This window comes from Rhinoderma darwinii, chromosome 1 (assembly GCF_050947455.1).
Source record: "Rhinoderma darwinii isolate aRhiDar2 chromosome 1, aRhiDar2.hap1, whole genome shotgun sequence".
NCBI lineage: Eukaryota > Metazoa > Chordata > Amphibia > Anura > Rhinodermatidae > Rhinoderma > Rhinoderma darwinii.
Window position 1 is genome coordinate 333,791,538 of NC_134687.1, and position 13,755 is coordinate 333,805,292.

The 13,755-nt window shown below is 47.1% G+C and overlaps 2 protein-coding genes across 3 annotated transcripts in view; both read right to left on the minus strand.

Annotated features, from left to right (window-relative positions):
• Window positions 1–13,755, minus strand: part of ACO1 (aconitase 1) — a 254,019-nt gene that overhangs the window by 154,959 nt on the left and 85,305 nt on the right. The gene's annotated exons all lie outside the window — the stretch shown is intronic.
• Window positions 9,299–13,755, minus strand: part of OPN3 (opsin 3) — an 89,765-nt gene continuing 85,308 nt past the window's right edge. For both annotated transcript variants that reach the window (XM_075825665.1, XM_075825664.1), the window contains 2 exons: window positions 13,329–13,574; window positions 9,299–9,708 (listed from right to left, as the gene is read on the minus strand). In XM_075825665.1, coding sequence (XP_075681780.1) covers window positions 9,430–9,708; window positions 13,329–13,574 — 525 coding nt within the window. In that variant the 3' untranslated portion in view covers window positions 9,299–9,429. The remainder of the gene's footprint in view (window positions 9,709–13,328; window positions 13,575–13,755) is intronic.

The following is a 13,755-nucleotide window of genomic DNA, read 5'->3' on the forward strand; positions in this document are numbered from 1 at the left end:
CGGCTGGAGGAGAAGCATGACCAGGCCATTGGCGCTGTTTCACAGGAGGTGCGTGCTTTGACCGCAAGGGTGGATACATTGGAGCGCCAGAACTCCATATCCTCCATGGACATCTCGGTCCTTTCCCAGACCCTGGTCACCTACACCTTGATGATGTCGAAAACGGGGAGACGGAACAACTTGAAACTGAGATGTAAATTGTAATCTGTGCCCCCGGATGACCTATATGATGCAGTGATGCATATCTTTAATAAGCTCCTGAACAAACCACTTGAGATGGACAGGGTGCACAGACTGGCGGGCCCTAGGGCTAGAGATGGTAACCGCCGCGGAACGTCATATGTAGAGTACATTTCTACAAAAAAAAAGAGGATATTGCCCAGAGAGCTTGGGAGAAGGGGGCCGTTCCCTTCAATGGTTCCGAGATCTTGCCGGATGTTTCCTGACCCTTTCCATGTGCAGGATTGTCCGCCCCTTGCTGGAGGCGACCAAAGCGGCGGGAGCTACTTACAGATGGGGCCACCCCTTCCACATCATACTTCGCAGACAGGGGCAATCGTTTGCAGTTCGGTCTCCGGATTGACCTAGAGGAGGCCTTCTGGCTTTTGGAGATCTGGACACAGCCCCCGGCTCCGCTCTTTATTAGAGGAGGCCTATATCCTGATTTTGTTCATCCACTCCCACCTCGCTCTGGAGTCGGGCCAGATGAGATTCGGCCCTCAGGTCGGCGATCCCCACGCAGAGACTGATCTACTACATCCTTGTCTAACCTAGTGCCTTTCACAGGGACACAGGTTATAGTTGAACGTTATTTTCACTTACCCCCTTTTTTCGCAGGGTTCTTCAAGAGTTGCAGAAGACGGCGTTGATGGTGTTTTTATAGGGGACATTTGTACAGGATACAGGTCTGGGGATTTCTCCAGTGGGGGATGTTCAACTGTTTAGTCAAGCGGGGGAGGGTAGGTTTCTGCGGTAGTTAACCGGGTGAGTCCAGCGTTTCACTGAGCTCAATTTGTGATTTCTAGTTTATTGCTGTATTTTTGAGGAAATGTTTGTCGGATCGCTGCCTTTCTTCGTTCCCCATTAGGGTTCCGTGTTGCTGTGTCGTGTTCGGAGGGTATATTTCCATCTAAGGACGACATAGCTCATGTCGAGTTGTTGAGGGGTTTTGCACTCCGCTATTAGAGGGACTGTGTTCTTCTGCAGCTCCGGTACTTCTGTCCCTGTACAGGGGCTTTTCTTTTTCTTTCTTTCTCCCCCTTCCCACCTCTGTCTTCTCCTCCATCTCCTATCATGACATAACCATTGTCTCCCTGAATGCACAGGGTCTGAATATCCCGGAAAAGAGGTCCTCCATTCTCCATCTTCTGTTGAAGAGAAAAGCGCAAGTGGCATTTCTGCAGGAGTCTCACTTTCGGGCTGACTGCATACCGAAACTCACAGATTATACAGAGTTGTATCATAGTGTGTCCCTTGATTCCATGACTAAGGGGGTCACCATCCTGATTTCACGCTCTCTCCATTGGGAACATGTGGAGACTCGCACAGATGGAGCGGGTCGGTACCTCTTCGTGAAGGATAAGTTGGATAACACTTTGTACACACTGGCATCGTACTATCTCCCTAACACTGGTCAAGTCGCCTTCCTGGAAAGGGTTCTGGTGGCGTTGGATGACTTTCTGGAAGGCACTCTAATATTGGTGGGGGGGGTTTGAATGCCACCTTAGATCCCGCATTCGATTCCTCACGAGGGCATTCCTCTTTATCCAGGCCAGCTCACTGTCGTATACGTCGGCTGTTGCATGAGCATCAACTCATTGATACGTGGCGGCTCCTGCATCCCTTGGCCAAAGACTACACGTTCTTTTCGGCTCCCCACAACTCATATTCCCGTATAGACAACTTTTTTCTACGCCATTCACATCTTCCCAGCCTCACATCTCCATTGACGATATTAAATTTTCTGACCATGCTCTTATTACTCTTACCCTCTCTCTCCCAATGGTCCGCCCTCGCTCCTGGCATTGGCGCTTGAATGAATCGCTCTTACAGGATTCGATGGTGGTATCGGACATTCGCAGGGATCTGGTGGAGTACTTTGCCACAAATGCTTTGCCGGGGGTTGACCCTTTTTGCATTTGTTAGGCACATAAATGTGTAGTGCGGGGTACCTTCATTCGTATTGGTTCCAAACTAAAGAAGGAGCGTACGGCACACCTCCTAGACTTATTGTCCCGTATACACAGGTTGGAACAGTCCCATAAGTTTTCTCAGGACCGGGTTGTGTTGGGGAGGAGCTGGGCCAGTTGAGAGGGCAGGTCCATTCGCTCTTTCTTTCCAAGGCTAGTGTAATGTCGGGGTAGGGAGACGGACAGGTGAGCCCTAATCTACCCACCACTCAGTCCCTGCCTACTTGCACAGCCTGTCTTAGGCGACGGCGTACAACTGGGCGACGGTCCCTATGCTCAATATTTGCAAGACAGACAAAACAAGACAAGGGTACACAGAAGCAAAGGGAAGTGTGGCAGTTGCCCACGGCAACACTGTGAGCAACAAGAGTAGTGGACGAGCCGAGTCAAACCAGGAAAGTACGCGGTAGCAAAAGCAGAGCAGGAGAATAGTCAGTCAAGCAAGTTCAATATGAAGCAGAGGTCAATGATACTAGCAGGAACAGCAGAGCCAGGAAGCAAGAGAATCACAGGCAAAGGACAAGCAGCAAATGAAGGTATAAATAGACCAAGGGCGGGAGCTAGAACCGTCTGGCCAGGCTGTGATAGGTTCTCCCACTCCTCAGCCTACCAGCCTGAGTGGTAGCAGATCGACACAGGCACAGCTTCTGTATCCACGCCCATAGGTAATTAGTCTGCACCTGCTTCTATGTCTGTGAGACTGACTCCATCTTCCACCACTCAGGATGGCAGACTTAGGAGTGGGAGAGCCTATCACAGCCTGGCCAGACGGAGCTAGCTCCTGCCCTCTGTCTATTTATACCTGCCTTTCCTGTTCCTCCTTGCTTGTGATTCTTCTCTGTTGGTTTCCTGGCCCTGCTGCAGCTTCTTGAACTACTTGTCCCTGCTTCGTATTGACCCTGGCTTACTGACTACTCTTCTGCTCTGCGTTTGGTACCTCGTACACTCCTGGTTTGACTCGGCTTGTTCACTACTCTCCTGCTCTGCGTTTGGCACCTCGTACTCTCCTGGTTTGACTCGGCTCGTTTACTACTCTTGATGCTCACGGTGTTGCCGTGGGCAACTGCCCCGTTTCCCTTGTTCTGTGTTTCCTTGTTTGGTTGTCTGTCGTGCACTTACTGAGTGTAGGGACCGTCGCCCAGTTGTACCCCGTCGCCTAGGGCGGGTCCTTGCAAGTAGGCAGGGACTGAGTGGCGGGTAGATTAGGGCTCACTTGTCTGTTTCCCTATCCCTGTCATTACACTGTGTCTGGCAAATCCTTTACAGCTAGGGCCTCCTTAGTTAAATGCAGGCGGCACTTTTACGAATTCAGTAACAAACCTGGTAGGACCCTGGCGCGGGCACTTAGGAAAACACGTTCTCACACCTATATCCCCCATGGTTTAAGCTCACACAATAGACGCCTGCAGCTCCCACAAGACATCTCGGAAGCCTTCCGTGCCTATTACCACTCTCTTTATAATCTCCTTCGGGCACCTTCTTCTCCGGATAGCGGTAGCCACTTGGAGAAGATTGAGACGTATCTCCTGTCCTCGGGGATGAAATGTATCCCTCAGGAGGCTATTACTGCCCTGGAGGTTCCTATTTCATTGGAGGAGTTGTCTTGGGCACTGAAGTACTCGCCAGCGGGGAGGGCATCGGGCCCGGATGGACTACCTTTACAATATTATAAGACCTGCTCAGATCTCCTCTCGCCCCATTCCCTACACACCTTCAATTCACTCACAGAGGGGAGTTCCCTTCCTCAAGACACGTTGAGGGCCCACATCACGGTGATACCCAAAGAGGGGAAGGACCCATCCATGTGCCAAAATTATCGCCCCATTTCTCTGTTAAACTTTGATATAAAGATGTTTGCTAAGATTCTGGCCCATAGGATGTCCCCACTACTACATACTGTGATACATAACGACCAGGTGGGCTTCATGCCCCTAAGGGAAGCACGAGATAATACCACTCGGGCAATTAACCTAATGTATCAAGCAGCTGTCTCGGCCCTTCCCACTTGCTGTCTGTCGACGGATGCGGAGAAGGCCTTCGACAGAGTCAATTGGGATTTTATGCTGGCTACTTTGCGGTATGTGGAACTGGGCGCACATATGAAATGGATTTCGGGTCTCTACTCTTCCCCATCGGCCCAGGTTAAGGTCAACGGGCACTTCTCCTCCTCACTTGCTATCTCTAATGGTACAAGGCAAGGCTGTCCGTTGTCCCCTTTAATTTTCATTTTATGTTTGGAACCCTTTTTGTGCCATATTCGCTCCAATCCAGATATAGTGGGTGTAGCTTTGGGAGGTCTGTCCCATAAGGTTGCTGCTTATGCGGATGACCTGCTCTTTTTTCTCACTGCTCCCAGGATCTCCTTGCCCAACCTGCTGGCAGAGTTGAGTAGATACTCGTAATTGTCCAACTTCAAGATCAACTACCAGAAGTCGGAGGCTCTTAATATCTTGTTGCCGCAGACCCTGGTGGATGATCTGTCTGAGTCCTTCTCCTTTAAATGAGCTAGAGATTTGCTTAAATATTTGGGGGTCCGGCTTCCCAGTGATCTTTCTCGCCTTTATTCGGTGAACTACCCTCTGCTTCTTCAACGTGTAAAGAGCAATTTGGATTCTTGGACGTCGGGCACCTTTACCTGGTTTAGTAGGTGTGCCATATTTAAAATGAATATTTTGCCACGGATCTTGTATCTCTTCCAGGCGCTGCCGATACACATCCCACGCCCATTCTTTCAAGCTCTGCTGTCCCTACTCCACAAGTTCATATGGGTGGGGAAAGCTGCGCGTATTGCCCGATCCATGCTTTTTCGTGCTAAGTGTGAGGGTGGCATTGGTCTCCCGGACTTTGTTTCCTACCATCAGGCCTCCCACTTGACACGAATTTTCGACTGGTTTAGGCACACTGAGATTAAATAGTGGGTGTCCATGGAACAGGCCTTTCTTGAAGTCCCATTGCAGGCCTTACCTTGGTTGGGCAATCACGTTCCCCTGTCGGCGCGGATGCACCCGACTATCATGCCCACCCTGGCGGTCGTGTCACGGCTCTTTCCTAGGAAAGAGATTTCTCCGTCTCCCTCCCAAAGGGATTCCAATTTTGGGCAATCCTGCATTCCCACCGGGGCAGGAAGGGGGCCCCTTCCAGCTCTGGTTGAGGGCTGGTAAGGGACGTGCCGCACACTTTATGCAGGATGAGACGTGGATGACTAGTGCACAGTTGGAGTCTTTGTCTGACCCTATCTCATTTACTACATGGCAGGTCACCTAGTTGAGACACTTCCTCGCGTCCCTACCTAGCTCATCGGCATACTCACGAGATAGTTCCCCTTTCAAACTCCTTTGCACGGTCTCAGGCATGGTACATCACTCGTTGTCCAGACTTTATGCTCTCCTGACCTCTCCATCCAACCTGTCCACACCTTTCTACTTGCTTAGCTGGGAAAGGGACTTGGGTCTAACATTCACTACGGAACATAAGGATCGCTTGTTCACTATGACGCGGGTTCAGGGTGCATACCACAGCGGCGTAGCTAGGGGGGGGCAGGCGGGGCATGTGCCCCGGGCGCAACTTAGAGGGGGGCACCAGCGCCACCTCCTCCTGCACTATAATTGTACTTGTGTCTATAGGACACAGGTACAATTAGAAGCAATGAATGACCGGGCACGTTCCGTGCCCGGCTATTCAGCGCTTTTGCATCGGGGAAGCGACTGGTACCTTTTGTACCAGTGAAGCTTCCGTCGATGAAAGGCGCTGAGTGAGAGGGAAAGTCATCCTGCCCAGCCAATCAGCGCCTTTCATAGATGCTGCATTCAACCCCCAGGAGACCTGCGCAGAAGAGAGCAGGACTCCATGGCTGCCGGACGGCGTGGGAGCGGGATTAAGGTGAGTTTGAATAGTTTTTTTTTATTTTTTTAATTGTAATAATAGTGTGTGGCTGTATCTACAAGGGGGACTTTATCTACGGGGGGTGGACTTTATCTATGGAGGGGGGACTTTGTCTACATGGGGGGGGGCTTTATCTACAAGGGGGACTTTATCTACGGGGGGAATTTATCTATGGGGAGGACTTTGTCTACACGGGGGGGGCGGCTTTATCTACGGGGGGGGGCTTTATCTGTGGGGGGTGGACTTTATCTACGGGGGGGGGGACTTTGTCTACACGGGGGGGGGCTTTATCTACAAGGGGACTTTGTCTATGGGGGGGTGTTTATCTACAGGGGGCTATCTATGGAGCACCATATACAGGGGTGGGCTATAGCTACAGGGGGGCTATATAGTATATAGCCCCCCTGTAGATATAGCCCACCCCTGGATATAGCCCACCCCTGGATATAGCCCACCCCTGGATACAGCCCACCCTTGTAGATATAGCCCACCCCTGTAGATATAGCCCACCCCTGTAGATAGTATCCCACAAATGGCTCCCCCTATAGTGCTCCACAGAAAGCCCACCCCTGTATATAGCCCCCCTGTACATATAGTCCACCCCTGTATATAGTGCTCCACAGATAGCCCACCCCTGTATATATTATATACAGGGGTGGGCTATCTGTGGAGCACTATATACTGGGGTGGACTATATGTACAGGGGGGCTATATACAGGGGTGGGCTATCTGTGAAACACTATATACAGGGGTGGACTATATGTGGAGCACTATATACAGGGGTGGACTATATGTGGAGCACTATATACAGGGGTGGGCGATATCTACAGGGGGCTACATACAGGGTTGGGCTATCTGTGGAGCACTATATACAGAGGTGGGTTATATCTACAGGAGGCTATATACAGGGTTGGGCTATACGTAGAGCACTATATACAGGGCTGGGCTATATCTACAGGGGGCTTTATACAGGGGTGGGCTATCTGTAGAGCACTATAGGGGGAGTTATTTGTGGGATCCTATATACAGGGGTGGGCTCTATGGGGGCACTATCTACAGGGGGCTCTATGGCAGGCACTATCTACAGGGGGCACAGTGTGTGTGTGTGGGACACGGTGTATGGTGCTATTATAATTAGAGGTGCAGTGTATGGCGCTATTATATTTAGGGGAGTAGTGTGTGGTATAATGATAACTTTATCTTTATTTATAGGTGCAGAAATGTTGGAAAAGTGAGAAGCTGAAGACGTGAGCGGCAAACTTCAGAAATGGGCTGTGACCGGGAGAAGCCACCATAGACGTCTGGACCGGATGGAGAAAAAGAACTAGAATCTGAGACGTCACCGGTGAGTCACTTAATGTAAATGTTTATTCTGCCTCTAATCAGTACTGTAGGCACTGTATGATCTGCAGTGAGATGATTATGATAGGATTTATTTTTTGTGAAACAGCAACTCCCAGCATATCCTTACTATTGTTCGGGCCATGCTGGGAGCTGTAGTTTTACGCCGTACAAACCCGTACAGCAGGGGTTGCACTAAATTGACCTGTATTTGTGCTGGTGCTGTATATATGTACTGAGCTTGGTTCTGGTGCTGTATATATGAACTGAGCTTGGTTCTGGTGTTGTGTATAGAACCATATTGCTTGTAAAATGTACAAATGTTTTTATGCTCGCGTTAGATAAAAAGAAATGTGGAAAAGAAATGACACGTCATTGATTGGTAGAGAAAACAAACACGGTGAGGGGGAAGGAAATGTCGGGAAAGAGGGGTTGGGGGGGGCGGGCGCCAAACTGAATCTTTGCCCCGGGTGCTGGAGAACCTAGCTACGCCTCTGCATACCAGAGTTTCTTTATCATTATTGATTTCAGCTGTACGTTGTTATTCTTTGTGTTCTTTGCCCATGGCGTGTATGGATTAGCTGTAAAGGATCTGCCAGGCACAGCTTCGAGGTTAACTTCCATAGGTAATCAGTCTTCACCTGAGTCTATCTCTCTGAGACTGACTCCAGCTTCCACCACTCAGGATGGCAGGCTTAGGAGTGGGAGAGCCTATCACAGCCTGGCCAGACTCAGCTAGCTCCCGCCCTCTGTCTATTTATACCTGCCTTTCCTGTTCCTCCTTGCTTGTGATTCTTTCCGTGTGCTTTCCTGGCCCAGCTACAGCTCCTAACTATTTGATCCTGCTCCATACTGACCCAGGCTTTCTGACTACTCTTCTGCTCTGCGTTTGGTACCTCGTGCTCTCCTGGTTTGACTTGGCTCGTTCACCACTCTGTTGCTCACGGTGTTGCCGTGGGCAACTGCCCCTTTCCCTTTGCTTTATATTCCCTTGTATGTTTGTCTCGTGCACTTACTGAGCGTAGGGACCGCCGCCCAGTTGTACCCCGTCGCCTAGGGTGGGTCGTTGCAAGTAGGCAGGGACAGAGTGGCGGGTAGATTAGGGCTCACTTGTCCGTTTCCCTACCCCTATCATTACATTAGGTTTCAATCATCTGGGGAGTATAGGACCATCATGGCCTCTTGAGCATAATCCCTAGACCCATTGTGTCAGGTCAGTTCTTTCTCCTTCCTCTTTCCTTTCTGTCCCCTCTCTTTCTCTTTAACGCTTTCCTGTTCTCTTACGGGTTATTATGCATGGCTGCGGGTTCAGGGTGCATACCAGAGTTTCTTTATCATTATTGATTTCAGCTGTACGTTGTTATTCTTTGTGTTCTTTGCACTCCTTGTAATTCCATATACTGGCCTGTGGGCCGATGTCAGTGCTGCATTTGTCTGCACCATTATATTTGTGTGTTGAAAAACGGAAAATTAAAGAATTAAAAAAAATAATAAATAAATAAAGAATAAAGCTGGTTCCTACTTACCCTGAATACATTTAGTAGGCCTAGGCCCAAGAGAGAGTTGAGTCTCCTGTTGTGCAGTTATAACATTTAGTATAGGGACCCATCTAAATTTTATGAAAATACTTGCTAAAGCGAACATAGCAGTAATGTATTTTTAAATTCGATCAGTACACTCGGTGGTCTTGGCGACCACAGAGTGCTGTTGCAATGGTGTTTTTGTACTTTTCCTGTCCTTGTTGGCTCTTGATATTAATACTAATTGCTGTGCAACCCCCGTATAAAAGCCTAGCAACCAAACTGTCTCCGTGAAGACTCTAAACTGGATTGTTGCTGTCTTAATGGTAAATAAATGAAGAATCAGCTTGTGGTATTAATCAGATTTTTTTTAATCTATACATTTAAGTGGAGAGCCACTTTACAAAAGTGCAGAAATCCGAGATTCCGCCTCTGACAAATCCGACATGTGTGAACGAAGCCTAACAATTTGCTAAATCTAATGTTTTTGTTATATTTTAGTGCAGCACATCTGGTAACTCTAGAGGCTGTACATAGATTATTTTAACATTAGTACCATAAATGTTTTGTGTCATTTCAAATGACTGCTTAGTGTCAGTTTCACCAGTTGCCACTATGGAACTGACAGAGGATGAGCTGAAAATTACTCTCTTCTTTGGTCTATTACCAGCGTTACACATTTTTACTGTGGCTCCAACAAGCTTTTTTCTCCCATCAGCCATTGTTCGGATTCTCCAGCACCTCAAGCAGAAGAGTTTAAGAAAGCCTTGTCTGAACTATGGAAAAAAAAAAAATACAAAAAGTTACTGACGTTCAGATATATTTTATTATTGCTCAACTATGTATTTGTTATGTTCTACTGCTAAAAGTCCAATCCTACCTGTTTTTAGTAATAGTATTAATTTACTTACCTATTTAAATAGTCTTTTGCAAATCACACGCTTTTTGCTGGCACACCTCCTTCATAAAATAATACTATGACTATGGAAAAGCACAAACTCCAAAATAATACATAATAAAACACACTCAGCCTCTCTCCCTGGAAAACACTGCATGGCTTTATACCTAAACATCTAAACCCTAAGGCCATATGCAGATGCTGGAGCCTTTAAACAGGCCCACTTAGTCCCTATCTACAGTACAAAGCTGTAGGCATTCCAAGTGCCGCCGTAGGAGTCTTCTCTGTATGGCACCTTATTACATACAGGGTGATTCTTCCCTAGAGAACCAATGGAGCATGCCATAATTTTTATCAAAATTACTGTATTACTGCTTCAAACAGTTAAAGGTGTAATTGCTAGTTGGGACAGGCAGAATCATGTGTACCCATAGTGCCAGTGTTTACCAAACCTGTACTCAAGGCACCCCAACCAGTGATTTAATAATTTTCACTAATCACATTAGCAAATGTGTTTTCTCTATAGGAAAACATCAAGATCCTGTTGGGGTTTCTGGAGTACAGGTTTGGGAAATACTGCTCTATGCTAATGCTGCTTACCCTCTATACGCTGGGTTCTCATGTAGCATAAATGCTGCTGAATTTCCGCAACAGATTTCTGTGAGAAAATTCCACAGCATTTAATGTAACAGCAAAGTTAATGAGATTTAGAAAATCTCATGCCCACGCTGCGGGAAAAATGATGCGGAATGTGTTCTTGGGTGCGACTATGAAATCCGCAGCATGTCAATATATGCTGCGGGTACTCTGCGGCCATGCTGTGTGTTTGATCCATAGACTACAATGGGAGCATAAATTCCAACAAAACAAGTCTGTTGCGGTTTTTACAGCGTTTATGCAGTGGAAACACAGTAAAAACCGCTGAACATCTGCAGGTGCACATATACTTTGCTATAATCAATGTAACAATAAATCCTCAGGAAAGACTGCAGTGTTACCCCAGCAAAATGAGCAGGAAAAATTACTTGTTTTCTTACTTCAGATTTCTGTGACCGATTTATCTGCGTTTTGTTTTAGATTCCACTGCAGATGTTGTGTTTGGGAACATACCCTAAGGCCGGGTTCCCACGGGCCGGATACGCTGCATAAAAATCACGCAGCGTGTCCATCCTGAAACCTGCAGTACATTCCGTCTGAAAAATCGCACCACAATGTCAATGTGGTGCGGTTTTTCAAACTGAATATCCGCTGAAGAAGAAAGCCGTTTATTCTTACCCCCTCCCTCCTCTGATGTCCGTTCCAGCCTCCCTGGATGACGTTGCAGGCCATGTGACGCTGCAGCTTGTGATTGGCTGAAGCGTTCACATGGGATGCAACGTCATCCCAGGAGGCCGGTTTGTAGGAAGGAGGAGGGCATTCTGCGTAAGTATGATTTATTTTTTTCCGGAGTTGCGATTTTTGCGGCGTAATCGCTTCGATTATGCTGAAAAAGTTGTAACACTTGGCTTTCTGTTGCGGGTTTTGCATCCCCATTTAATTCAATTGGGAAAACCCGCTACGGAAAATCAACAATCCGCAGAGTGGGCATGAGATTCACTAAATCTCATCCACTTTGCTGCTACTGTAAATGCTGTGGCATTTCCGCACAGAATTCCATTGCACATTGCAGATTTGCTGAAGATTTTGCCTGCATTTTGTAATCCAAACCAGATATGGATTCAGAAGAACAGACCTATAAAGCCTTTCTTTATATATTTCTTCTGTTTAAGTTTTGGCTTAAAAAAAATGCATGCAAAATCTGCATCATATCTGCACTGTGGGAACCCAGCCTTAATGAGCCCTTTCTGCTAGTCAGCAGCACCAAGAATTGTGGAAATGCTAAAGTTAGATCTTTTTTCTTTAGCCTAGTGATATGCCATACCCTGCTGTAGTAAGAATAAGACCTTCTTCACATGACAGGGTTTCCTGGCCTTTCATAAAATGGCCGTCGCACGGCCGCAGTAGGAACAATAGACTCCTAATAGGGCTATTCAGACGACAGATTTTTTGGCGGCCCGGGAAACCCGGCCGTCAAAAAATGGGACATGCCCTATTTTCTCCCGCCCAGCTATTTTCGCCGCCCAGCTACTAAGAAAAGTCATAGCCGTGTCTTCCGTTGCACGCTCTCTCTCCTTCTCCTCCTCACAGTGCGAAGTGCATGTGAGGAGGAGGAGGGTATTTTTTTGCTCCCAGTAGGAGCGGAATCCCCAATCCCCGGCCTCCGCTTCGGCAACGCTGTGGCCGGGGATTGGGAATTTCGCTTCAGAAGTGCCTGACGTCACTTTGTCTATATATGGACACAGTAAAGTCAGGGACTTCTCCTGGAGCGGAGACACTGGCCACAGGGTCGGGGATTCCGCTTCAGAAGTGCCTGACGTCACTGTGTCCATATATGGACACAGTGAAGTCAGGGACTTCTCCTTGAGCGGAATCCTCGACCCTGTGGCCGGTGTCTCCGCTCCAGGAGAAGTCCCTGAATTCACTGTCCATATATGGACATTGAAGTCTGGGACTTCTCCTGGAACCGGTGGTGCTATCTGCAGACATGTAGGGGGCGGGGGGGTGCCATCTATGGGGGGGGGGTGCTGTGTAGAACTACCTACAGGGGACTGTGTGGCATTACCTACGGTGGGCTGTGTGGCATTACCTACAGGGGCCTGTGTGGCACTACCTACAGGGGCCTGTGTGGCACTACCTACAGGGGGGCTGTGGCAGTATCTACAGAGGGCAGTGTGTGGCATTATCTACAGAGGGAAGTGTGTGGCAAAAAATGTACAAATTAGATTCATCCGATTTTGAAACGGACAGGGAAAAATACGGATGCAAAACGGGTCAAAATCGGCCGTTAAAAACGGCAACACGGAACGGATGCAAAGCTGCCGGGAAAAAAGGTCCAAAACGGCCGACACTCGGACCCCGTCTTGTGAATAGAGCCTACCCCTTTCCATACAACAGAAAATTGTGTGCACTATAATGAAACCCGATAATCTTTAGAATCATTCAGAATAGATAGAGCTTTCAGAATTGAATCATTCAAGTCTGTGTTCACACGTGCAAATTGAATCTTATAATATTTATCTGTACACCAATAACTTAGGCTAAGTTTACACTACCGTTACTATACGTTTACCTCTCTTCCATCAGAGCCAGAAAGAATCGAAAGATTAAATGGAAAGCAACGGTTCCGTTAGAATTAACATAGATTTGAATGGTAATTCTTTTGTTTCAGTTGCTTTCCGTTTGCCTCCGTTCGCTAGGTTTCAGTTTTTTTGACAGAAGTAAAAGTGCAGTTTGCAGAACTTTGTTTCCGTAAAAAAAAAGGTAAACGTATATGAACGGTAGTGTGAAAGAAGGGTAATCCATTAAAATGCTCATTCCATTGATTTAAAGTTCTCAATCTGCATTTATAATTAGTAATTTATGTACTATAATAATATACAGTATAATATAGAACAGTACCTTCTTGTTTGTTAATATGTAGATGAAAGGGTTTGCAGCTGTACTTAGTTTAGCTAAGATTGAAGATACAGTGGCTGCTGTCGGAGTTATAATGTCCTCGTAACCACACATAACCAGCAGAGACATGATATAGGAAGGCATCCAAAAAGTAAGAAATGGCAATATCATTAAAGCGCACATTTTAGCCACTTTAATTTCATAGTCCTGTAATTTCAGTACACTTTGGTAATTTTGCCGCCTTCGCAGCTGAAAATGGAAAAAAATAAGTTTATTAGAATGATTGTGTTTAATAATTGAAATATATTGAAAATATATATTTTTATTTCAGCAGTGAAACTGGAACTTCCTGCTAGAGGACATTTTCATTGTTAATTCGAAAAAATAGTTTAAAAGGGACCAGAATGTCTTTGGGCACTAGATTTCTGGA